This window comes from Haemorhous mexicanus, chromosome 1, assembly GCF_027477595.1.
Source record: "Haemorhous mexicanus isolate bHaeMex1 chromosome 1, bHaeMex1.pri, whole genome shotgun sequence".
Lineage (NCBI taxonomy): Eukaryota > Metazoa > Chordata > Aves > Passeriformes > Fringillidae > Haemorhous > Haemorhous mexicanus.
In genome coordinates this window covers 58907067-58930479 of record NC_082341.1, presented here as the reverse complement: position 1 = coordinate 58930479, position 23413 = coordinate 58907067, and the positions used below count along the sequence as shown (strand labels likewise).

General features: G+C 38.2%; 1 protein-coding gene across 12 annotated transcripts in view; it reads left to right on the top strand.

Annotated features, from left to right (window-relative positions):
• The window catches only part of CLASP2 (cytoplasmic linker associated protein 2), a 147602-nt gene that overhangs the window by 9090 nt on the left and 115099 nt on the right, over positions 1-23413 (top strand). For all 12 annotated transcript variants that reach the window (XM_059850525.1, XM_059850502.1, XM_059850469.1 and 9 more), the window contains exons 2-6: positions 2732-2810; positions 15177-15280; positions 18598-18689; positions 19010-19085; positions 20543-20640. In XM_059850525.1, coding sequence (XP_059706508.1) covers positions 2732-2810; positions 15177-15280; positions 18598-18689; positions 19010-19085; positions 20543-20640 — 449 coding nt within the window. The remainder of the gene's footprint in view (positions 1-2731; positions 2811-15176; positions 15281-18597; positions 18690-19009; positions 19086-20542; positions 20641-23413) is intronic.

Sequence of the window (23413 nt, the reverse complement as noted above, 5' to 3'; positions counted from 1 at the left end):
GGTTTGGCAACTTTGTTGTGATCTTAGAAATCAAGGATGGGCTTAATATTGGCTTGTTAAAGAATAGCAAATAACCAACTCCAGTTCAAATGAGCCTAAATTTCTTTTTCCCTATGAACTTTAAAAGCACTGTTTAAATGCTTCAAACAATGGTGAGCTGATGAATCAGTCTCAACATACAAAGGCTCTTTCTAGACAGCAAGCAAAAGGCTTAATGAATGCAGAGTAAGAAACAAATCCATTGATTTTAATCCCAGAAGGCATTCATCTTTCATTGGAGCTGTTGGGGAAAGAGCAGTGATGCTGCTGAAAGGTTTTTCTGTTGATAGTGGAGAGCCTGTGTTGGCAAATGGTCTCACACAGTGCCTCAGAACTTGGAACTTCTTTGTCGCAGGTCTTCTGCAGAACCTCTAAGTTCTGCCGCAACTTACAATTAATTTTCTTTTTTTGAAATGGTGTTTCTGTGACCCTGTATAAAGTAAGGACTCTTTCCAAAGGGCTGCTTGAGTAATGCACAGATGATACCTACCAGGAGATGCTGAAGCTTAGAGCATTGTGTTTTAGAACAGAGAAATATTAAAACTGATTTACAAAACGAGCAGATGATAGTTCACTTGCTATCTTCTGTAGTTGTGTGGTTCTGCTGACTTGTTTTGTGATGTGGAATGAAAGCAAGTTTTGTAGCTAGAGCAGTTTTCCATTACTTCAGCTTGTGGCCACACTGACATTTTAACTCTTCAGTTATTATGACTTTTCATACCTGTTACCTTTTCAAAGTTGCAGACTACAGAAGACTTTGTGTGAGGTAAAGCTCATGCATGTGTGTTTTACTCTTAAGTTTCTGAATTGCTGTTCTTCATGAGGATGAAAGTCTTCAAGACAGATTTTGCAAAGATAATCAAATGTGTGTAGAAGAGAGAGACTTTTAAAAATGTATCTTTACAGATGAAAAGGCTCACTGTTTGTGCAAAACGCTTGCCTGGTACCTTAAAATTGCCAGTGCAAGTCTCAGGTGGGTTTGTAGTCAGGAAACAGAAGCATAGGAAAACTGTGGCTCCAGAAGGAATTTATTTCTATCAGACACTGGTTTTTAGACAGAGCTTTTTGACTATGGTGTCATATTGCTTGATAAGGTGGAAAGCAACATTAAAGGAAAAACGTTGTGGAAAACCTTGACATTAAAAGCTAATTTATACATATATATATTTGTCTAAATAAGTTACTAGCTATAGTATTCCATTTCCCTAATCTGTAGGTAGTTTCCTGTTGGCAATGTATTAATTTAAGCCTGTGATGCATCCACTTATATATGCTATCCTGTATTTTAGTATGTAATAGAATTGTGTCCAGGTAAGTTGTACTAACTGTGAACTAAGTTTTGTATCTCCTTTTAAAAAGAAGATCTGTTGTGCTAATACTTAATTTATTAAAAACGACTTCATTATGTGGTTGCTTCTAATCCTGGGTTTTTTGAGGACCTTTATTTTTCTAGTTTCCTATGGAAACAAGGCTCATATGAGCCCTGTGTGCGTGCGCCATGTGTATCACATGCTTATCCAGTCAAATTTTCTTCTGGCCTTCTGCCTAGTGTGGACAATTGGGACAGATAGGGATCTTAAAGAAACAGAGGGGTCCAAAAAATGCAGATCCAAATGTTATGAAAATAAACAGCTAATAAAGAAGAGGAATTCTAGTCATGAGTTCATGGGGAAAAATGTGCAGTGCACGTCTTACTAGAAAATAAAGAGGAGGAAAAGCTGTAAGGAACTCCCAAGCTTGAGGAGGTTGTTCCTTTGACAAATGGTTGTTCTGTTTGCACCTTCATGGGCAGCAGCAAATTCAGTAAACTACAAGCTGTGAAAATGCACGTTCTGGTGTTCCTTATGAGCTGTTGTAGGAAATACAGAATGAAGTCTTGGAACAATATGCAGGATAGTAAATAGCAAAAGAAGAGTCCCTACTGCTTAAAATAATTTTGTCAAACTGATAATTTCTGTTTGTGTTTTTGTTTCTATATTAGTGGATATTGTTGTCTCATCTGGTTTCTGTGCATGAATGGGAAATTCCTCAAAACTCCAGTAGTATTTTGCATTTCCTTTTTTTTGTTGTTGTTTTGGTTTAGTTTTTCTTTAGGGTTATTTTTTTCATTGTTGTGGGTTGAGTTGTTTTTTTTTGTTTTTGTTTAATTTTTCTTGTTGTTTTTGTTTGGTTTGAGGAGGTTCTTTATGATTTTTTTAATGAGCAAATGAAAAATTAAGCTTCCCTAGTTTAACAAGTAAGTGGAAAAATGGTCTGGTCTGGACCACTAGGGAAAGCAGAATTAGCTTCTCAATTATTTTCTTTTGGGAGTTTGGAAAATGACGTAATGACCTTAGTGGATGAGCTAAGTTGCCAGGGGTAAGCTCTTAGCATCTGGGAAACCTTTAAACCACGTCTTTGGGTTTTGTAGTTGAAAATAGGAAAACAATGGATTTCCAATATTTATTTTCTTCTGTTTTAAGACAAGAATTTAAAAATCTGAATTGCTCTGGTATATGTAAATTTGATCAATTTGAAGCATATTCTTAACTTTGTCTTGATAGGAATTTTGAAAGAATTCTTAGCTCTTCAACTGAAATTTTAAGATTGCTTTTCAGCATACTTGCATTCCTATGCTTAAGTTATTTGCAATATATTCTAAAAATTTCCTCATTGATCTGGTTTATAATATCTAATGCTTTTGTTTCAACAGGTAGCACTACTGGGATTAGATGTTTTAGGTGCCTTTGTTGACAGACTATCAGGACGCTTTAAACCCTATATAGGAACTGGTAAGTGAAATACAACTTTTTTCTGTAAGACCAAACAGTAAAAGACACTTCCCCCCCTCTCTTAGCAGCTGAAGTATAACATGTTGAAAACTTTTTGAGCTAATTATAGTGTACTGGCAGGCATTTTACTGGTGTTGGAATTGAAATAATTGTATAGTAGCATGTCAGTATTCATTTGTCACTGATTTCTTAGGTGGTGGTTGGGATTTTTTTAAAGGTTTCAGGAGTGCCTTTCCACTAATTAGTTCCATGCTATATAGTTGCTTACCACTCCCTGAGACAGTCCTCTAAAATTTACATTGAAACACAGGTATTATCTTCAACTTGTGTTGAAGATGGAAGGTTTTATTTGCAGATCACTTTAATCAGAGCTTTATGCCTGCTGAAGCCTGTAGTCTCAGAGGATTATGTGGTCCACCTCCTGTTAGGTAACTGGACTGTAGCTTTTAGTAGTCTAAAGTTTTTATAAGATGAAGAAAAAATACTGACTCTTATTCCTGTGTGAAATGTTTACTCAGATGAATTTCAGGTTAATGGATCTACATGTGCTGGAGTATGAGACCTTTTTTCTGAGAGGTACAAGCAAACTACACTAATCAACTCATTTGCTGCTGGCTTTGAAAAGAGATAGTGATATTAGGACATTAATGTCGGTTTTATACCAATGGCTGTTTTTGACAGAAGTTTCTAGTGAATGTCCTTTTTCAAAATTTGAGTAAGTTACATCATTTTCCTTGATCCCTAGCTATCTCAAATTGTCTGTCAAAATTTTAAGCTTCCTCTTCTTTACATGTCTAGTTTTGTAATTAAGAGCTTTGAAATAAAATTTCAAAGTTCAGGAATACAAAGTATAATGTATGACAAGCTGCTAACTAAATTAATTGAAAGCGTATTTCAGTATTCTGTGGAACTACTGCAGTAGTGTGCTGTAGAATTTAAATCTGTTTTGTTGCTGAGAGCTTTTCTTTGGCTGATTAATTTTGTATTGGAACAGTGTAAGGGAACTGAAGGCATATTGTACTGTGCACAGTATTGATTTCTGAATAGTCTCCATTTGTAGCTACAAACACTCTTTTGCTCCAGAGTTTGGCAAAGTTTTGGTTTTTATTTTAAGACTCTGTAAAACCTAAAATTACAGTAACATTATTAAAGGAAGGTTGGAAAGCTTATTCAGTTTTTCTCTGTTGTTTTAAGTATGAACTATCTGAGAACAGTTTGAAAATCCTCTTGTGGATTCGGGCTTTTCTTGTCACAGTAGTTGAGTGAGACCATGTGCAAATTGAATTTTTAAATTTCTGTAGTATTTATATTAAAAAACAGAAGAGAGAGAGTACTGGCACTGGGTGACCATCAAACACACATAACATCTGAAGCTGTGTATTCTCAAAGTATTTTCCAGTTAAGCTAAGAAGTAGTGCCTTCAATTGAAACTGATCCTCAGAGCATCTCCAGAATCAAGACCTCTAGAATATGCAAGTTACTGTTGTTCATGATCAACTTCTGTGTAAACAAACCTAACAGTCGCTGAAATCTTAGTCTAATCTCAGTAAAGGCAGAAAACAGTATTTTATGTTACTTTTAAAAAGAGTGATGTGAATTCTCCTCAGTTGTTAGCTCTCGCTCCAAGTTTCATAACAAGATTGGAATATTATTCAGTTTTTGTCAGTGAAGCAGTAATATAAAAACATTATTGTAAGTGTCTGGGGTTTTTATAGTCCAGGGCTTATGAGAATAATTAAAAGCACATTGGTGAACCAGAGAACTGCTTCCTTCAAGAAAACTTAAAAAATCGGGAGTTTCCTAAATCATGTTCTGTTGACTCTGCAGATTTGTCTTCTAATGTAATCTGACTCCAGTAAGTCAGACCAAACACTTGTATTTGACAGTGATTTGTTTGCAGATGCCTGAGAAGAAAGTAAGGGCAGGAGAAACAGGCAGTGATAACTCCTCCATCAGTAGGAGTTGTCAGCGGTCTTACAGTTAGGGCCAGCTGAGGCACATGGTGTCTTCACTGTCTGCCCTGTAGCTTTGTTTTCCTACAGCTTTATCTGTTTAGTTTCTGACCCACATAGATCTTTGGCTTTTGCAGTGTTCTGTAGAAGTACTTAAGGATGCAAAACTTGTTAGGACTGATTGCCTGGAAAACTTGGTGCTTGCTAGATTTTGTGTTAGAGAGGTGAGCCAACATTTCTTACCTTCCTGACTGCCACTTTCTATTTATGGATCTCTTCCATGCCTGTCTTCTGCTATCCCTCCCTCTGCCCCAGCTCAGAGACATAATGGAGCTGTTTCTTGTATACAACTGTTTGCCCTTTCAGTGCCTTTCTGTTGTGGTACATTTGAGTTGAGGAAGCCATATCTGCCACACCATACCAGAGAGGTGGCATATGTTCATAGTGGCATAATTGTATTTGTTTATATTTGTCGTCTGTTACTTTTGTAATTATTGATTATAGATTCCTCTGTTGCATAGCTGCTTGTAGGGGGATAGAATATAAGAAAATAAAGATAGTGTAGAAAGTAAGGCGTTTCAGGTGGGCCAATTATCAAAGATTAGGAACAGGCCTGACTTTAACAGGCCACAGCTGTCACCAGTGGGAAGAAGAGTGCTGTAAAAGAGTGGGTTGGGTGGTTGGGGAGGGAACTGGAGTCAGTTGGCTACGTTGTGAGGAAGAAAGAGTCAGTGCTCTGAGGAGCTGCCCACAAGAAACACCAAGAAGGTATGAAACTTGTGTGATAAGGAGACAGCGGTATGGAACCCCTGCAATAAGATGATAGCAGCTGCTTCCTGAAAATTTATGTAATACATGCATGAGACTGTCTACTACAACAACCTGTTTTCTGTGCAGTGATGGTGGATTTGGGGCCCGCTCTCCAGGGCAGTGTCTTTGCTCTATGCCTCATCATCATTAGGGCAAGACCCCTTCTTGAGAGCTGTGTGAAAGTCCAGCTGCACTCTGTTAGCTGAGTTACCTTCTGCACAGGTGTTTGCAGAGAGCTCTTACAGCCTTGTGAGGTACCACTTCATTTTTTAATTTTACTTCCCAGATGCTTTTCTCCAGCCTGAAGCACTGCATTGGGTGGTTGTGACCCAAACAGGGCACCCAGTATTTCGCCTTGTTGAACCTCATACAATCAATATCCACAGTTATGCATTGGTTGAGAAGCAAGTATTCTATGCAAACAGCCTTTTTAGGGGGTTTTATTTCTTGGTTTTCTTTTGTGTTTTTTTTTTTTAGCTTGGTTATGTCCAGTTAAGTGAGTCTTTGATCTTAATATTTTTAGTGCGGGCCCCACAGACCATCTTAGTAGTAATTTATATGGTAGGCTTTTACTTTCTCTATTTTGGTCAAATAAATGTGAGTGTATTATTTTTTGAAGGCAAACATAACAGAATTTTTCGAGGGAATTCAATTATTACTTTGAAATATTCAAACTTCTCATTTATTGTACTAAGCTACTGTAGGTACTTGCATTCTCAAAAAAAAAAAAAAATAGGGATTGCACCATAACTACAGCAAAGCAGGATAGATGTAAAATACCTACCTGCTTTGTTCTTTGCTTTTTTTGAAATACAATGCTCTCTCTTTTCTAGGTAAAGCTTCAATTTTATAGCTGTTTTCACTTATAGCATACCTGCAACCTTAAATGTATTTTTCTTTTAATAAAGACTATTACATTTTGGTGACCCTGAGATGTTTTTATTTGTGATTCAGATCTCAGTAAATGATGGAAGTATTGTAATACATTATCCAACTGCAATTTGGGAAAACATATTCCACCTTTTACAACCCATCCCAATTTAATTTCCTGTTCTGTTTTGATGTGGGTGGATTTTCTTAAGTGCAGAGGACAGCTAATGTCACTGCATATTCACCCCCTTAAACATTACAGGCTTCTCCTATGAAGTGAAAAACATGAATGCTTTACTATTACTTCAGTCTTTGCAACCTACATATATGCTGTAAATTATATTTGGGCAAAATCAATACAACAGTGGTAGGGCAGGTACCTTCCAGTATTTCAAAGAGCATGTTAGTGATCTTTGTATTGAAGTATAATGCCTGATAAGAGACTTAATTCAGTTTCCTAGGCAACCATCTAACGTTGCACTAAATTTCTTATAAGGTGTTATCCTTTTATGATTGACCACATTGAGCGTGCTCTGCAGCTGGCATCAGTGTTCTGGGAGTCTAGACACACAAATTTGGAATCTTGCTTTTAATACTTCCACTTAAAATCTTTGAAAATACTTTGGAAGCAATAAATACCAGGGTATGTGTTCTTTCATAAGACTATGCATCTGTATTCTGGGAAAAATAAAGCAGTGTTTCAGTGTTACATCTTTTGGTATTTAAAACTACTGCTTGTTCTGTGATTAAAAGAGATGTTACATAAGAGTACATAATTACTGTATCACAGTCTTTTTTCCCAGGTGATCACATTAATTATTTAAATAATCATATATATCCAAAATAAAAGAGACAATTAGAATTTTGGGCATATGTGTCTGGATGATAGGATTTCTGGGAAAAGTGTCTGCTCATACTTTCAGTTCTGTTTTCTAAAACAAGTGAATATGACTTGGCCTTCTCCTTATTGTCAAAAGGAAAAGAAAGAATACAATAAAGGTATACAGAATCTGTTTCAGTTTTACTGTGCAGTACCATGACATATTTTTCTGCAAATATTGAACTGCCCATTAGTCTTTTACATAACTATATTGACATTAGCTTTTACATACAACCGTACAAAATGTTGCAAAATAATTACATTTACCTGAAAATTAAAGGAAATGATGAAACACAGATAGGTTAAATTTGTATATGTGTATAAGTCTCAATTTTAAACATTTTACACATAAAAACTCCATATGTAAATGTGTTTATATATTTAATAGTAGTTTGAAATTCATCTTACTATGAAAAGAAACCACTGGGCAAAAATAGTTTTGGAAGATAGTTGTAGTGCCATATATTAACATGTGAAACAAATTTGAAGTCTTTAAGTTTTTTTACCAGGTAGCTTCTAGAAGTGTTGGAAGAGCATTTAAACTAGTGTCCTCAGACTAATTTAAATGCTTCATGAAATTTATTGTTACAATGAAGCCTGCAAGTGTGGCTGCTCATGTCCTGGATGGGTGCATTCTTCAGTGGCTTAAAAACTGTCCATATGGCTGAGCCCAGAGGTTGATGGTCAGTGGAGTTAAATCCAGTTGGTGACTGGTGGCAAGTGGTATTCCCCAGGACTCAGCACTGGGGCTGGTTCTGTTTAATATTTTTATCCATTATCTGGACAAGGGAATGGAAGGCACACTAAGAGAGTTTGAAGATGAGGCCAAGCTGGGCAGGAGTGTTGATCTGCAGGAGAGTAGGAAGGCTCTGCAGAGGGGTCAGGACAGACTGGAGTAGTGGGTTGAGGCCAGTGGTAGGAGGGTCAGCAAGGCCAAATGCCTGGTTCTTCACTTGGGTCACAACCCCAGGCTGTGCTGGGGGAAGAGCACCTGGGAGTGTTGGTTGACAGTGGCTGAACAAAAGCCAGTGTGTGCCCAGGTGGCCTGGAAGGCCAGTAGTGTCCTGGCCTGTACCAGGGATAGTGTGACCAGCAGGACCAGGGCAGTGATTGTCCCCTGTTCTTGGCACTGGTGAGGCCACACCTTGAATCCCGTGTCCAGTTTTGGGCTCCTCACTGCTCGGACATGGAGGTGCTGGAGCATGTCCAGAGAAAGGCAGCAGAGCTGGGGAAGGTCTGGAGCGCAAGGCTGATGAAGAACAGCTGTGGATTATGTAGCCTGGAGAACAGGAGGCTGGGGTGACCTTATTGCTCTCTGTAACTACCTGCAAAGAGGTTGTAGCAAGGTGGGGGTCGGTCTCTTCACCTAAGAAATAAGTGATAGTACAAAAGGAAATGGCCTCAAGTTGTGCCAGGGGAGATTTAGATAGGATATTAGGAAAAATGTTGTCATGCACTGTTGCTGGCTGAATCGCCATCCCTGGAGGTATTTGAAAGTCTACTGTAGATGTGACACTGAGGGACATGGTTTAGCAGTGGCCTTGACAGTGTTGGGTTAGTGGTTGGCCGTGATGATCTTAAAAGAGCTTTTCTGACTTAAATGGTTCTGTGTTACCTGATGTATTTTAAAGCAGTTGTAAGGGCTTGAACATGCATTAATTTTTTGAGTGAATTTGGATTGAAAGCAGTTGGTCCAAGAATTTGGAAATAGTTGTTTGAGGAAATCAGTGTTCAGTAAGTGACACCCACATTGTAAGTTTTTACTTTTTCTCTTACTTAATGATTAAATTTTTGGGTGGAAAAGACTCAAGTGTGCAGTTTATTCCAGCTGTGACTCTCTAATAAGTGGTTTTAATGTGGTATGGAGAAATGCTTTGAAAATCCATGAAATCCATGAAGACCACGAACTGTATTAGCATGAGTTACTATGGATGTATGGCATGTAGAAAAATTCTGGATCTTCAGGTATTAGTGCCCGACTGAATTTTATTCTTATTTTTCAATTTTATTAATTTAATTGGGATGTTGAGACTAAGGACACGTTTTGCTGCGGGTTCAAGATTAAAAATGCTTGCAGAACAACTAAACATAAAACTTGGAATAATTAGGTTGGAAGGGACCTTCAAAATTATCTGTTCCGTGTCTTTGCTTAAAAAACGGCCAAGCTATGCTGTTAGAGAAAACTTGGAAATTAAATAACTCAAGAAACTGAGTTGTTCAGATAAAGTAAAGCAGGCTTTTCTATTTATATGAAATATGTTTTGTCTCAAGGATGCCTTGTTGCATCTAAATACAAGTCAGGTGTTTTGTCTGATATTGCCTTTTCATTTTATATCTTACTGACCTCAGGAAAAGCTGTTTTGGATTGTTGTAGGATTTTCTTAAACAATAAAATAATGACTGTTTTCTGGGTTTTTTTTTTCTTTTTTGGAAAAGGCATTTAGAGGATAGTCCATTATTTGTATTTTTTTCTCCATAATAGCTGCTTTTGTATTTTTAAATGTAACAAAACTACTAACTTCCTGCAACGCCTCAGAAAATCCTTAAATTTTCTTTGAGTTCCTCTGTAGTTAATGGTCACAGCTGAAGGTCCTAACCGATTAAAGCCACAACTTTTTTCATCTTTGTGATTTGATTCTCTGAAATTTCAGTGAAAAAAGTAAAAATCTGTGCAGGCTTTTTGGTGTTGGGGTTTTCTTTGTCCTCGCTAGCTAACGCTGGAGTTTATTCGTAGTGGGAATTAATTTTACCTGAAGTGATCCATACCTGAGTGATAGGCTGTGATTTAGAATGCCATCTGCTTGCTGTCCGTGGGCATTTCACTGTATGACACCTAGAAATGCAGTGCTTTTAACTCAGAATAGAGAAATCCTAGCCTTCTTTGCTTTCAGCTTAATTCTAATTAATTCTAATTATGTAAAAAACCTAGCTTAAAAATTTCAGTGCTTAAAAATTTCAGAAGATGCCATGAATATTTGTTCTCAGTCTTGTCGTTTTCTTTCAGGTTAAATACACCTCTTGAAACTCTTTGGCCTTTAAGACTATTGTCATGTTCCTGAGACTGACACCTTGATAGGCACGTGGATAGATCATATAAAAAAAGCTTTTGTTTCTTCCTCTATGCTACTGATGATGAACAGTATGTGCCATTAATCCCACTAACGCTTTTCTTAATTAGCTCCTGGAGAGACCCCAAGAAGCACATTAATGTCTGAAATTGCTGTTGATTAAACTGGCCGGGACTTTATGTTGAGAAGGGGAGCACTGAGGCCCTCTCTGAGAGCCTGCTTGTGATTCTTTGCTTAGAAGTAGCCCCTTGACCACATGGATCTGTTAGGCTGGCCCTGTAGGAGCCCCTGTGGGATGCCTTTCTCTCCTGTGCATCCTGCCTAGAACAGAGACTGCCCTAATTGCAGAGGCAGCTCTTGCCCTCCCTCCTTTCTAATGACAGCTGTTCAATGCTGCTGCCTGAGCTGGCAAGGTTTCTGAGGGAACGAGGAAGATACTGCTGCCTAGGTTTTATCTCTTTCTGTTCTCAAAGACTTTTCTTTTTAGTAACAATTTTTGCCAACATTGATAAAGTTTCCTCAGTAAAGATGCTTTTTTGCTTAATGCTTTTTTCTAAGCCTGCAGTAATGGACTATCTAAAGTTGATTCATAGAAATAGGTAAACCTGAGACTTAAAATGAGCACAGGTGTACAAAGAACAGCAGGTGTAAGTGGTCAGAAGAGAAGAAAAAGCAACAATACAAACTGAAAAGCTCCAGAAGGGGCTCTTATTAAAGTTTAACAGAAGGAAATTGTTTGGGCTACCTATGGTATTCTTTGCTGCAGGGGTCACATAGTTAAACTGCTCAGGTTTTTAAAAATACATTGGGTGTCATTCTAGGCAATTTCTGCAGTTTACTTGTTTTATCATTTTCAATCCTAGTAGAGGAAATAAATATTTAATCTCTCAGGCTGTACTCTGACTCTGAAGGCTGGTTTTGGCCTTTACTCATGCATACTGTCCCAAGTAGTGGTGATAAAATCATTGGATGAATTTGGATAAAGGAAAATTTATTCAGATTTACTGAGATAAGAGAAGGAAGGCAGTGGAAAAAGAAACTGATGGGATGATAAACTCTGTTATGAATATAGCAGAAAAAAGCATAAATAGCAGCTCAGATGTAAATGCACAGCATTGTCAGCCAGTTAAAGGAGGTAACTGTCCCGTTCTGCTCTGCACTGGAGTGGCCTCACTTCAAGTGCTGAGTGCAGTTTGGGGTACCAGAACATAAAAAAGACATTAAATCATTAGAGAGTGTCCAAAGGAGACCAAAAAGGATGGTGAAGGGTCTGGAGGGGAAGCCATGTGAGGAGTGACTGAAGTCACTTGATCTGTTCAGCCTGGAGGAGACTGAGGAGACACCTCATTGGAGTCTGCAACTTCCTTGTGAGGGAGAGGAAGGGCAGGTGCTGATCTCTGCTTTATGCTGAACAGCGACAGGGCCTGAGGGAATGGCTTGAAGTTGAGCTAGGAGCAGTTGAGGTTGGATATCATGAAAAGGTTCTTTGGCCAGAGGAACAGGCTCTCCAGGGAAGTGGTGACAGCACCAAGCATGACAGAGCTCAAGAAGCATTTGGACAATGCACAGGCTCATGGTGCAACTCTTGGGGTGTCCTGTGCAGGGCCAGGAGTCAGACTCAATCATCCTGATGGATCCCTTCCAACTCAGAATATTCTATGACTCTGTGAAATAGCAGGTCAGTTTGAGGTAGATCTGGTAGAATTAATGTCCGCTATGGAATATTTTTGCTAACACTTTTAGGTTTTGTTCAGTAATCAAAACCTGTAAAATTGTAATGTAGAAATCTTAGCGGGAAATCCTCAGGAGAATAAGATTTCTGCAATGTAGAAACCTTAACAGGAAAACCTCAGGAGTGACTGGAAGTGGTAAGAAACTTTGACAACATGCTAAAATGTGGCAAAAAAGGCAAATTGAATGAAATACAGTGCTTCACAAAAAATAAACAACAGCTGCAAAAGGAATCACTGTCTCCTAAATTTATTGTAGTTTTTTTCTCAGCATATCAGCAGAAATAAATAAAAGAAAGATGTCATATGTTACTAGGTTTTCTATAATCTATTTGAAATAATTTAAGAATTTAGGCAACATAAGATAAAAGATGGATAAGGTTAATATAAAACAGTAGGATTGTTCAGTCTAGAGTGCATGTGACAAATTATATACCTCACTGAGTAATTTGTTAGGAGGCTGCCATATTGAATACAGCCTTCATGGTCCTACTTCTTCTTTGTCACCCCTCTTTTAATTCTGACATCTGTTTGAGATTGTTGAGTTTGCAGGCTGATGCCAGGAAAAACCAAATGCATGTATTTGCATTGCAGTATGAACAGGGACAGTAATTCAGTAATGCTGGTGAGAAAGCTTGCACATCTTAAAGGAAAAGTAGCAGCCAAAATGATGTTCTGTTTTGAAACTTGATCAATAGGAAAACCAACTTCCAATGATTTTCTGTTGGATCTTATTCTGACAGAAAAGATGAACAGCCACACTGGAAACCAGCTGGTGGTTGCCAGCATTCAACAGCCTAATTTCTTTTGTCTTGTGCAAATAGAATGTATCATGCCTTATATGGAGTCTTATAGAAACTAGAGTTTTAGGGAAAAAAGCCAAGCCTGCAGCCATTTGGGCCCTTTAACAGCTCCCACAGCGTATTGTCCCTCTGTCAGGGCTCCAGGAGTGGCGAAGGCTGGTGTGTTCAGTAGCTGCACACACTGAAATCTGCGGGCTGTGTCATAGCTTAGTTTAACTCGGTGACCTCATCTCTGTTCAGCAGCTTCTCGTAGCTGTTCTCTGTGTTTGCCTTGGTGATTTGAGCAGAGCCCTGGTATCTGCAGCTCCATCAAATGACTCAGAGTGCTAATTAGTCACAAAGGAGCCCTGTTCCTGCCGAACTGGCACTGGCTGTGTTTGTTTCCTTCTCTGTAAAGCTAGAATTGCCTTCAGCTGCCTAGCAGTCAGGTCAGTGTAGAGACATCACTAGTAGTGTAAGGCATGGGGACAAGGTCAGTTCAGAAGTGCTGAAAATGGACATGGAGAATAGTGTTGGCCAGAAAAATGTAATCAGTGATAAGTAATATGAGTGGTTGGAAGTTCATGGGAGTGGTCAGCTGTGTACTCCCAAAAATAACTTCTTAAGGTCTGGATTTTTTTTTCTGTTCACAAAATGGGAAAAAAACCCAAAACCAAACCCAACCACCAAACAAAACAAAAACACCCCTTAAAAACCCAAACCATAAAGACAAAGTCCCACACTATCAAAACAATGGTAATCCAACCCAAACAAAAAGCTCCCAGATTCTTCTTTTCAAACTGTAAGATGAAAGTAGCAGTACTAATTTCTTCAGAGGAGAAATGGTAGAGAAGATAGATGAAAACCACAAAACCTTGATAACGGTGGCTGGAGATGTCAGTGGAGTATCCAGAACCAGTAGAATTAAATATTCAGATTAGGACATTGAGAAAGCCTTCAGATATTCCAGGAGGGGAAATTCCAACTTCAGCAGTGTATTTGTCAGTAACAGTCATGGTACAGAAAATGCTGCTGCTCTTGATGTAGGAACAGGGGACTCAGGGAACTTCCTCAGAATGAATGACTCTCTTCCCTTAATTTGCTGGCAAATCTATTGTTTACATATTATTATAAAATCATTAAGTACTGGTAAAATTACTTCAGATCTGCCTTTCAAGCAATAGCCAAATACAGTTATTTCTTTAGTGAGTAGAAATTCTTTAGCAGTCTGTTGAGGTTAGGCAGCAACTGCAAAATATTCTCAGGTCTTCAGAGATGTAGTACCAAATGTAGCAAAAAGTAATTTTAGCTGTGAAGATGTTTTTGTTTTACTTGGAGTACCTTACATCGCTGTCCTGTGAGGGATGGCATCTCCACTGATTCCACCAACTCCATCAGCTGTTCTCCCTGAAGGAAGGCAGCCCACTCAGTATCATTACCCCTCATTTGGAAGAAGTGGTACTGAAAGCACTGGGGGGGAAGAATCTCACAAAGAGTAGGTCCCAGATGGAGGATTGGGAACAAGTACAGCAGTGTGTCTTGCACAGCACAGAGCTGGCTATGTGTTCATTGGGATATCCTTGCTAATGTCATGGCATTAGTTTATCTGATGTAATGATAAACTTCTGTCTGGAAATGCAAACAGAAAGAATTGGCAAGTCCCTTGATTTTGATTTTTACTTATTTTTAGGGTGTGAAATCATCAGCTGTCGTGCAATTTTGCTTAAATATTGTTTGAGGATGCTTGTTTTAACATAGTAATCTTTAATAATGCTTTTACTGAAGTAAGGCTGGGTTTACTGAAGATACACTGTGTGAATAAAGGGATTTAAAACTTTCGATTTTCTTAAACAGCCAAGTCACACCGACTTTAAAATAGTTGTGTATTTCTATTCCAATTGTTTGCCACTCACCACCCCTAGCATTATTTTTTAGAAAACCAGACATTCTGAAGCTAACACTGTGGAACACTTTTTGAAGATGAAATCAAAGTCATTCACACAGTTTTGACGATGGGATTATTGGTTTCTTTTCAACCTGTTGAAAGTTACTATTTTCTTCCATTTCAGCCTTATGCATTTGTTGTTAGCCTTATAAAAGACTCAGAACTGCACTTGAGGTTTTAAAATATTGTGGCCTACTTAAACTCAGCTTTTATTTTTGAATGACGTGTATATTACATCTGTTTCAAAAAAATACCTTTAAGCATTAGAAAATCTCCATTGAGTGTTTAATCTTTTTTACTTTCTCTTGTTTTCCCCCGTCTTTCTGTAGTTCTCCTGGCTTTGATAGATCGTATGGGAGATGCCAAAGACCAAGTTCGAGAGCAAGCACAGAATCTTATATTGAAACTGATGTGTGAAGCGGCACCACCCATGGTATGGTTGCTTAATGCAGAGTCAGATGGAAGCCTCCAGTGAGCTTATGACTTTTGTATGAACTTTGAACATGTCACAATGTTATTGCCACTGTTAATGGTGTAAATGTTAAAGATACTCTTAATGGATTGACACTGATGTATTGTTCAGCTAAAGATAAAAATCTTGGCACGATGTGATTCTGCATATTTTGCACATCATAGCTTAATTTTGAGTAGATATTTTTATGCCAGGCTTTGCTAATTAAAGTATCTTCTGGGTTTGGACAGTGGGAATAAATAAGTTTAATTAGCTCCAAATTGATTTAAAATTAGATTTGTACTTGAACATGTAGGACTAGTCCAACAGTTAAGGTGCACATTTTCTAACTTAGGAGAATCTGGCCTTCTAGCAACGATGCTCTGTGAACCATGAACAAACTGAGGTGGGGATAAGTTGCCCTTTGGCTTGTCATTTTTGGTTGTAAGGAGCCTTGCTTACTTAACTCAACCTTCAGTTCTAAGCATTATGTGGCTTCTGAGTGCTTAATCTTATATCCCGACTCTGTGAGTCTGAAAAATGGAGGACTGCTTAACAAGATTATATTCTTGAATAGTGATGTTATTTGGAATCTGGAGATGCTGGATGTGAGTAAGAACTTATTACTATTTGAGTCTTCAGTTCCTGAAGAAAATCTGTTTCTGGGTTCTAATTCTTGAGGTTAATAGGAAAAAAAGTGGGGTTTTGTATGTGCTAATTCCTGGCTTTGTTTATTCATAGATTCAAGTTTGAATTTTTGTGTGCAGTGAATAATATGTTGTGGACTTTATCTGGAGTGGGAAAATCATTGTCAGTTGCTTTGTTTGTCTGATAAAACATGTAGCATGCTAGGCTACTATAGAACATGTTTATCTCCCTTTGGCTACAGGTCTGGTTGGGATTTAGGCATCAGGGTCTAGTAATACCATCCACAAAGACATGCCTTTATTCACAAGCTGCAGTGTTGGTCATATTCATTGACCAAGAGACCTGGTAGTATTTTTTGTGTCAATGTGACAGTAGTTCATAAATGACATGTTACCGTGCCCAAAATGCTCCCAAATACCTGGCATACAGACCAGCACCTCCACAGCTACAGCATTTGGACAAGTGCACAGCAGAGCACCTTCAGTTGCTGATAAAGAAATTGATGGTAGTTGCTTTGTGCAACTAGCTTTCCTTGTCAGGAAAGTTTTACATTGTTGGTCCATCTTTGTGCAGAGTTGTTAGGCTGTATGTAGAGGTGCTGGAAGAAGTTTCCATCCCCTGTGAAGATGACTCTGTGTCAGAAAGCATATGACGTTTGTGGGGTCCAAGGAAGAGCATGTGTGTGTAAGACAAAGTTTGGCTCTCCTGGTAACTCCTCCAGGGTGGGAGAAGCCTGGCTTTGGTTGTCTGCTCTCAGGAGAGCTTATGGGTCATTACAACTTTGGATGAAAAGCATCAATCATCCTCACAGATGGGACCAAAACAGCAGTATTTCCTGTGCCTCCAACACTGAAATATAGAGCTTTAGGCTCTCTGCTGCAGTGAAGCATCCCTTTAGAAGAGCTGAATGGAATAACTGTTTGAAGATAAGTCCTGTAGATTTCTTCTGGTCAGCTCACCTTGCTTCTTCTAGCATGTTGTTGAATAATACTTAATTTGTCATGTTGTTAAATCCATTTACTTGTTTTACATGTTTGGGGTTTTTTTGCTTTTTTTATGAGCAAGAACTAGATGTAGCTGTTTTATGGGCAGGAAGGCATAAAAATATAGGCGGTGTAAATGTGCATGAAAGGGGCAAAGAGAGGTTGGCATCAACTCTTGCTAGGAACTTGTGAGAGTTAAAATTTTTAAGCAGCCATTTGAATTAAAAAAATTTAGTTCTTAAGGGATAATTCAGTGGAAGACGAAATTTCTCTTTGGTCTGCTTTGCTAATTTCAGTAGTCTGCAGTTCCCTCTCTACCTGTATTTTTATACATCTAGCAAGGAGATTTCCTTTTTCCCATGTTTGTCCGTGACAGTGGGTTAATTGGAAGGATGTTTTCTTCCGTAAAATCCTGTTCTTTGTTGTTAAACTATGCAGTTTTGGCAAGCCATATCCTGCTCGTCTAAGGTTTGTTTTCTCTAAATGCAATGAAGTATAAAACAAACAAACAAAAAACCACAGATGGGACAAAATTATCAAGCAGGGCTCTAATTGGAAAATTTTATGTCTGCTCTGAAGCGTGCTACCTCATTAATAAAGAGGATGCATATTCCCTGCTCTTATGCTGTTTTTGTTGATCAACAGCTGTTTGTGAGGGCTTTATTTTATTTTTTTTTCCCAGAAAGCCGATTGCAAAAATTAGTATGTAATACATTTTAGCAGCTTTGTGTGGCGTCATTATAGGTTGCAGTTGCAGCACTCCAGGGTGCAGTTGGTGGGAGGGAGGTGCCTGGGCTGCAAAGTGTGCAGCTCCTGGCAGTGTGCAGCCATCTATCGCTAGGCAACGCTGCCCGGATGCTGGCCGGGCTGCAATGGCAGCGCTGCAGCTGGGGCGAGTTGCAGGCTGAGCCCGTGCATCTGCTCCCAAGGAGAATCCCCGAGCTCCTCTGCTCCACGTTTGCGCTTCCAGCACCCTGATAACGCAGCTAGAGCACGGCAAGGAGATGGAAAGGTAACGGGATAAACCCAGCAGGCAGAGAGCCAGGGCGGGCAGAGAAAAAGGAGTGCGCAAGGAGGTGAGCGAGGGTTTAGCGAGCCGGGGGATCGTACCACAGGAAGCGGCACCCGCACGGAGAGGAGAACCGAAAGCAGAACAAAAATGGAAGCGCAGGAATTAGAGGGGGCAAGAAATAATCAAAAAATGAAGAAATAGATCTAAAGCAAAAGTGAGGGAGAAGTAGGGCAGTAGGAGTATGGATAAGGACCAGCTAAAATGGATGTGAGGAAATTCTGGCAGGGAAACAGAATATGAAGCAAAAAGAATATAGTAACTTCTGCTTGAGTCAGTAGTTTGTGATGTTAATGTTTGTTTTGTGTGCCTTAACTGTTAGAATTCTGTATGTTTTAAGAGCTTGTTCTCAGACAAGGGAAATGCTCAGTTAGAGTGCTGAAGGACTTATTTAGGAATTGGTTTTGGCGTAGAATTAATCTGTGTTGTGTTCCATATTGTGCATTTCATAAGTTAATTTTATAATTTTTCCAGTGGACCTGCCTTCTGTTTTTTTTTTTTTTTTTTTTTTTGCAACTATTATGAATGTAATTATATGGAAGAGAATTACGTTGTATTGTGCTCCTGGTAATTAAAGACCATTATTTCTGCTTTTATAGTACATTTGGGAACGCCTTGCTGTTGGTTTTAAACACAAGAATTACCGATCCCGAGAAGGAGTGTGTTTGTGTCTTGTTGCTACATTAAACATGTAAGCTTTTTGTTTCTATGGAGATGTAATGGTTCTATCCTTCTGAATGTCATTTTTCTCTGAAAGTAATCCTTTAGGGAGTCTGCTTCAATTAAATTAATGTATGGGAAAAACCAAACAACTTAAGTAGCAGGCTTTCTGAAAGAAAGACTAAAGTTACAGAAATTTTATCTTATTTGAAAGTAGATAAAGGACTAGTAAGAGAGGGACAGAGCTTGATTGATGTTCGTTTGTATTCTGTAAAATCTAAGCCAAAAGTTCACTTCTGCAAAAATGATTTTCTGTTTTTTTCTTAAATAACACTCCCCTTTTTCTTTTAGTTATGGTGCACAGCCATTAATCCTCAGCAAGTTGGTACCACATCTGTGTATAGCATTTGGTGACTCCAATAGTCAGGTAAGGATTTCAGTACTTACTGGGTCTTGAACAACTATACTTTCTTTGATAGAGCAGTGAAAGCAAAATAAATGTAAGCATTCAAAGAAAAGCTGACAAGAGTCCTTGTGTGCAGCAGATTATTATTTTCTACCATGAGAAAAAGTAAGCCAAATTTCTTCTTTATCAGTCCGTTCACTGGAAGATGAAACTAGAGTTGCAAAGGCAGCAGTATCATGATATACTGGTCCCTTTAGTTTCTTCTTCAGAAGTTGAAACTAGTAATTGCTGAAAGTAATTGTTTCTTGCAGAGCATGTTGAAAGGAAATAAATAAAAAAATAAGCTATTGACACGAAAAATGACCTCCAGAAGCAGCCCTTATATGAAACCTGCGCTAGTTTGCCAAATTTGCTGAAGTTAACATTATGTGTAATTATTTTCCAGTTGGAACCCAAATGGCATTTAAGAACATGCAAGGACTGTCATTAAAATCATTAAAGTAAGCAAAAACATCTGCAGTGAAAATCAGGAAGTAATTCATAATGGTGACATCTGAAACCTCAGAAAATCTTCCAGTGGAAACGGTTAAAATATCTTGATTTATCTGAAGTTGTGTTTGAGGGAAAATGGATACAATAAGGGAGAAGATAACATTGGTAGGAGATGGACTTTTAAATGGGATTGGTCTTTATACTTAATTTCTGAATGCAGCAAAGTTCTTATCTCCCCTGTGCTGCATAGCATTGTTCTGTTCTAGAGAAATTCTGATGAGAATTTGTCCTGTTTACTAATGATCAGCAAAGATGTAGTTCACATCTTGCTAGAGCAATTGTATGTTTAGTTTGAACTGCTGCAAAGAATAATACTAAATTAATTCCAGACATTCTTTATAGAAAATAATGGCATTTACTAAAATGCACTTTTGGCAGTTTTTATTGTGATGACCATGGTTTAAAATCTTTGAAGAGGCACTCTATCTCCTTTCTTTCCCCTTCCACTGTCTGCCCTATTCCCTTTCCTGTGCTGATCTCATGCCGCCTGATTCCAGTTGAAATAAAGAAAATGCCAATCACTTTGGTCCACTCTTGTGGGCAGTTTTAGTCTTCCAGAAGGACCTTGCTGTGTGTCAAAACAGATAAAAGCAAGATCAAATGCCAAGACTGAGTGCAGGAGCTGTCTTTGGAATGTATTGCCCGCTGTGAGCAAGTCCTAGATAAAGCACATTTTTCAACAAATGCTATTCTTATGTCAGATCCAGAAATTCCCTCTAAACCTGTTATTTCTAGGATTTTTTACCATCTGGGCATGTTCCAACTTGGAACAAATGCCATCTTGATATAACAGTTGTATTTCCTTTCCTTTTCACCCTCACTGTTTCAACTGAATTGGCATACAGGGCCATAGAAACCAGTGGCCTGTCAGCAAATGTTGTTTTGGTTTCTATAACTCTGAAATTAACTATTTAAACTGTTCACAGGTGAGAGATGCTGCCATACTAGCCATCGTAGAGGTTTATAGACATGTGGGAGAGAAAGTACGAATAGATCTTACAAAAAGAGGAATTCCTCCTGGAAGGTGAGCTAGCTGTTCTGATTTTGTAATTCTGAGCCATTTATGTTTCACAGTTCTTTATCTGAACTTTAAACTCACTAAAAACCCTGTTTTAAAATTACTACAATATTTATTTTATATTCTAGTTAGTTTTGCCTTTCAGTATGATGTTACTAGAGTTTCTGACTGTGTTGTATGTTGACTAGTTTATATGAAAGCAAATTAGTTATTATTATTAGTTATTATAGTATTAGTAGTATTATCGTATTAGTTTATATGAAACAAAACATTGTTTTGTTTCTACCTTTGATTAATTAGGAAAGCTAGACAGAGCTTGAAATTATACTTAGTGAGAAAGACTGTTTATTCCATAAAATCTTTAAAATTCCTTGTTAAAACAATTTATACTTCTTAAAATGTTTTAACCCCTTGTATGTATTGGCATACCACTTTACTATCACTTTCATCTCACTTCTTTTTGATAAAGCTGAATATGTCTACTACTTGGTTTCAGAGAAAATATCAGATGAGTGCCTCATCAGACCCATCTCAAAAACTAAACTAAACTAAGAGCTAACACTGAACTCTCCTAAGAGAAGGTTCTTAGGAGACTTCAGAACATCTTCCAATATCTAAAGAGAGTGTAAGGAGAGCTGGAGAGGGGCTTGTTACAAGGATGTGATAGGACCAGTGTCAAGGGCTTTAAACTGGAAGAGGATAGGTTTAGGTTCAATATTAGGAAGCAATTATTTTCTGTGAGAATGGTAAGACACTGGAACTGGTTGCCCAGAGAAGCTGTGTGTGTGAATACCCTGTCCCTGGCAGTGTTAAAGGTGAGATTGAATGGGGCTCTGAGTAGGCTGGTCTAATGAAAGGTTATCCCAGCCCATGACAGAGGGGTTGGAACTGGATGACCCAAAACCATTCTAGGGTTCTGTGAAAGAAAAAGCACCATGGAAGAAGGGTGTTGAATTTATTGTTTCGCATTCCAGGCAGCGTTCAGCCTGTTGAGACACAAGTTTACTCTGCCTATGAGAATGAGAAGTGACACACATTCTCTTCTATTTAATGATAGTCTTATTTTTAGACTAGTAATGGATTATATGGTTACCACAGAAGTTAGGCCATATTATTACTACAATTAAAAAAATTAAGTTTCCTAGCAAATAAGTGGGACATATCCAAGAAGATCTTCCTTGCATTAAGATAGGGCCTTGGACATCTTTTGGAACAGAGAATAAAAGAGTGCAGATACCACAACTTTTTTGCAATGAATGTTGGGTCTGACTGTAAGTTTAAGTTCAGTACGCACCATTTACAATTCCATGTGATACAAGCTGAGTACATCCTGGGATCCAAATAGGATTAAACACCATAGGTGCTTTGTATCCTCAGGACAATCAACAGCTTCTAATTTAGTTGCAGTAGGTGCCAAGTTGTTGTTTCTACTGTCTGAATCGGCTGAATACAAAATTCCCTCTGATCTGAAAGCAAGCATGGTTGTATAATTTGCATTTACATAAAGAAGCAAGACTCTACTTGGTGCATGTTAAATGGGTTATTGCCACTAAATCTCCAACAGTTTTGCACCTGACAGTCAGGCCTAGTACATGAGCTGAGAGTCAGTGCAGTGTCCTCTGCAGTAGGTTTCAGGTTGGGATAAAGAGGGGAGTTATGATTTGCTTGAGTTAAACATGAGACTGTACTCTCTGTCTCATCCATCCCTGACAGAAAGCTGAATTCCTGTAGTACTGTCTTATTCCTTCACACAACTAAGAAGGCGTTTGACAAAGCTCAGGAAAGACAGATTAGCTCTGTAGTAGCTCAGACTGTTGTTCCTTTAGAGGCAGACCTCATTTAAGATGTTTCTTCCCCTGTGCCTGTCAGAGGTTTTCCCTTTGCTCAGATGCAGTAAAATTTTCAGGTGGTTATGCAGGAGCTATGATCTGTGGGGAAAAAACCCTTTGATGTAGAGTATCATCATTATTTTGAGGAGAATCTGTGTTCGTGTGTGTGTGTCTGGGTAGGTTTTAAGGGTTTTAAGTATTACAGATAATCTGTAGTTCAGACACGGCTGCTTTCAGTTGTTGAGTTCAGCCTTAAAGAACTGCATTGCAGCTCCTTTGCTGTAAGTCAGTGCATTAAAAATTACATGTAAACATAAATATTAGCAGAAAAAATCTATTACTTTAGTGTTTGGTGCACACATGAATCAATAGAACGTAAGCTTGTTTAGTTTCCATAACAAATTACACATTACAGAGCTGTGTGTTGCTGCTTGAATGCACTCCATCCTAGAGCACTGAAAATTAGAGCTCCTGTCTGCTGAAAGGAAGGCAGGAAAGTTAATCAAGCATTGTTTTGAGAAATTGTTCAACTTCCTTAAATATGCAAATGGTATATACATGTTGTGTCTGTATAAAGCCAATTACAGTCAGTACTTTAATAATAGTAGGCTTAAAAGGTTTTCTAATCTGCACCTGGTAGGGTTTGCCTTTGTGGAAAATACTGGATTTTCTACAGAGCTTTACTGGACCTGTTGTAATCTAAGTAATGAATAAAATATGGGATCTTACTTTTGTAGTTCAATTTGACTTATTTACTATTTATTTTTCTTCAGTGCATTTCTCTTCTTTGCTGAGATTAATTGGTGAGTTTGTTTATAAATAAAATCAGTGAGTTCCTCTTCCTATTTGTTATTTTTTAACTTAGAAATCTCAGATTATTATTATGCTTTTTGCCTGAAGAATGTTCCTTTTCCAGAACAATCAGTATCAAGTCAGTGGTTGGAAATTTG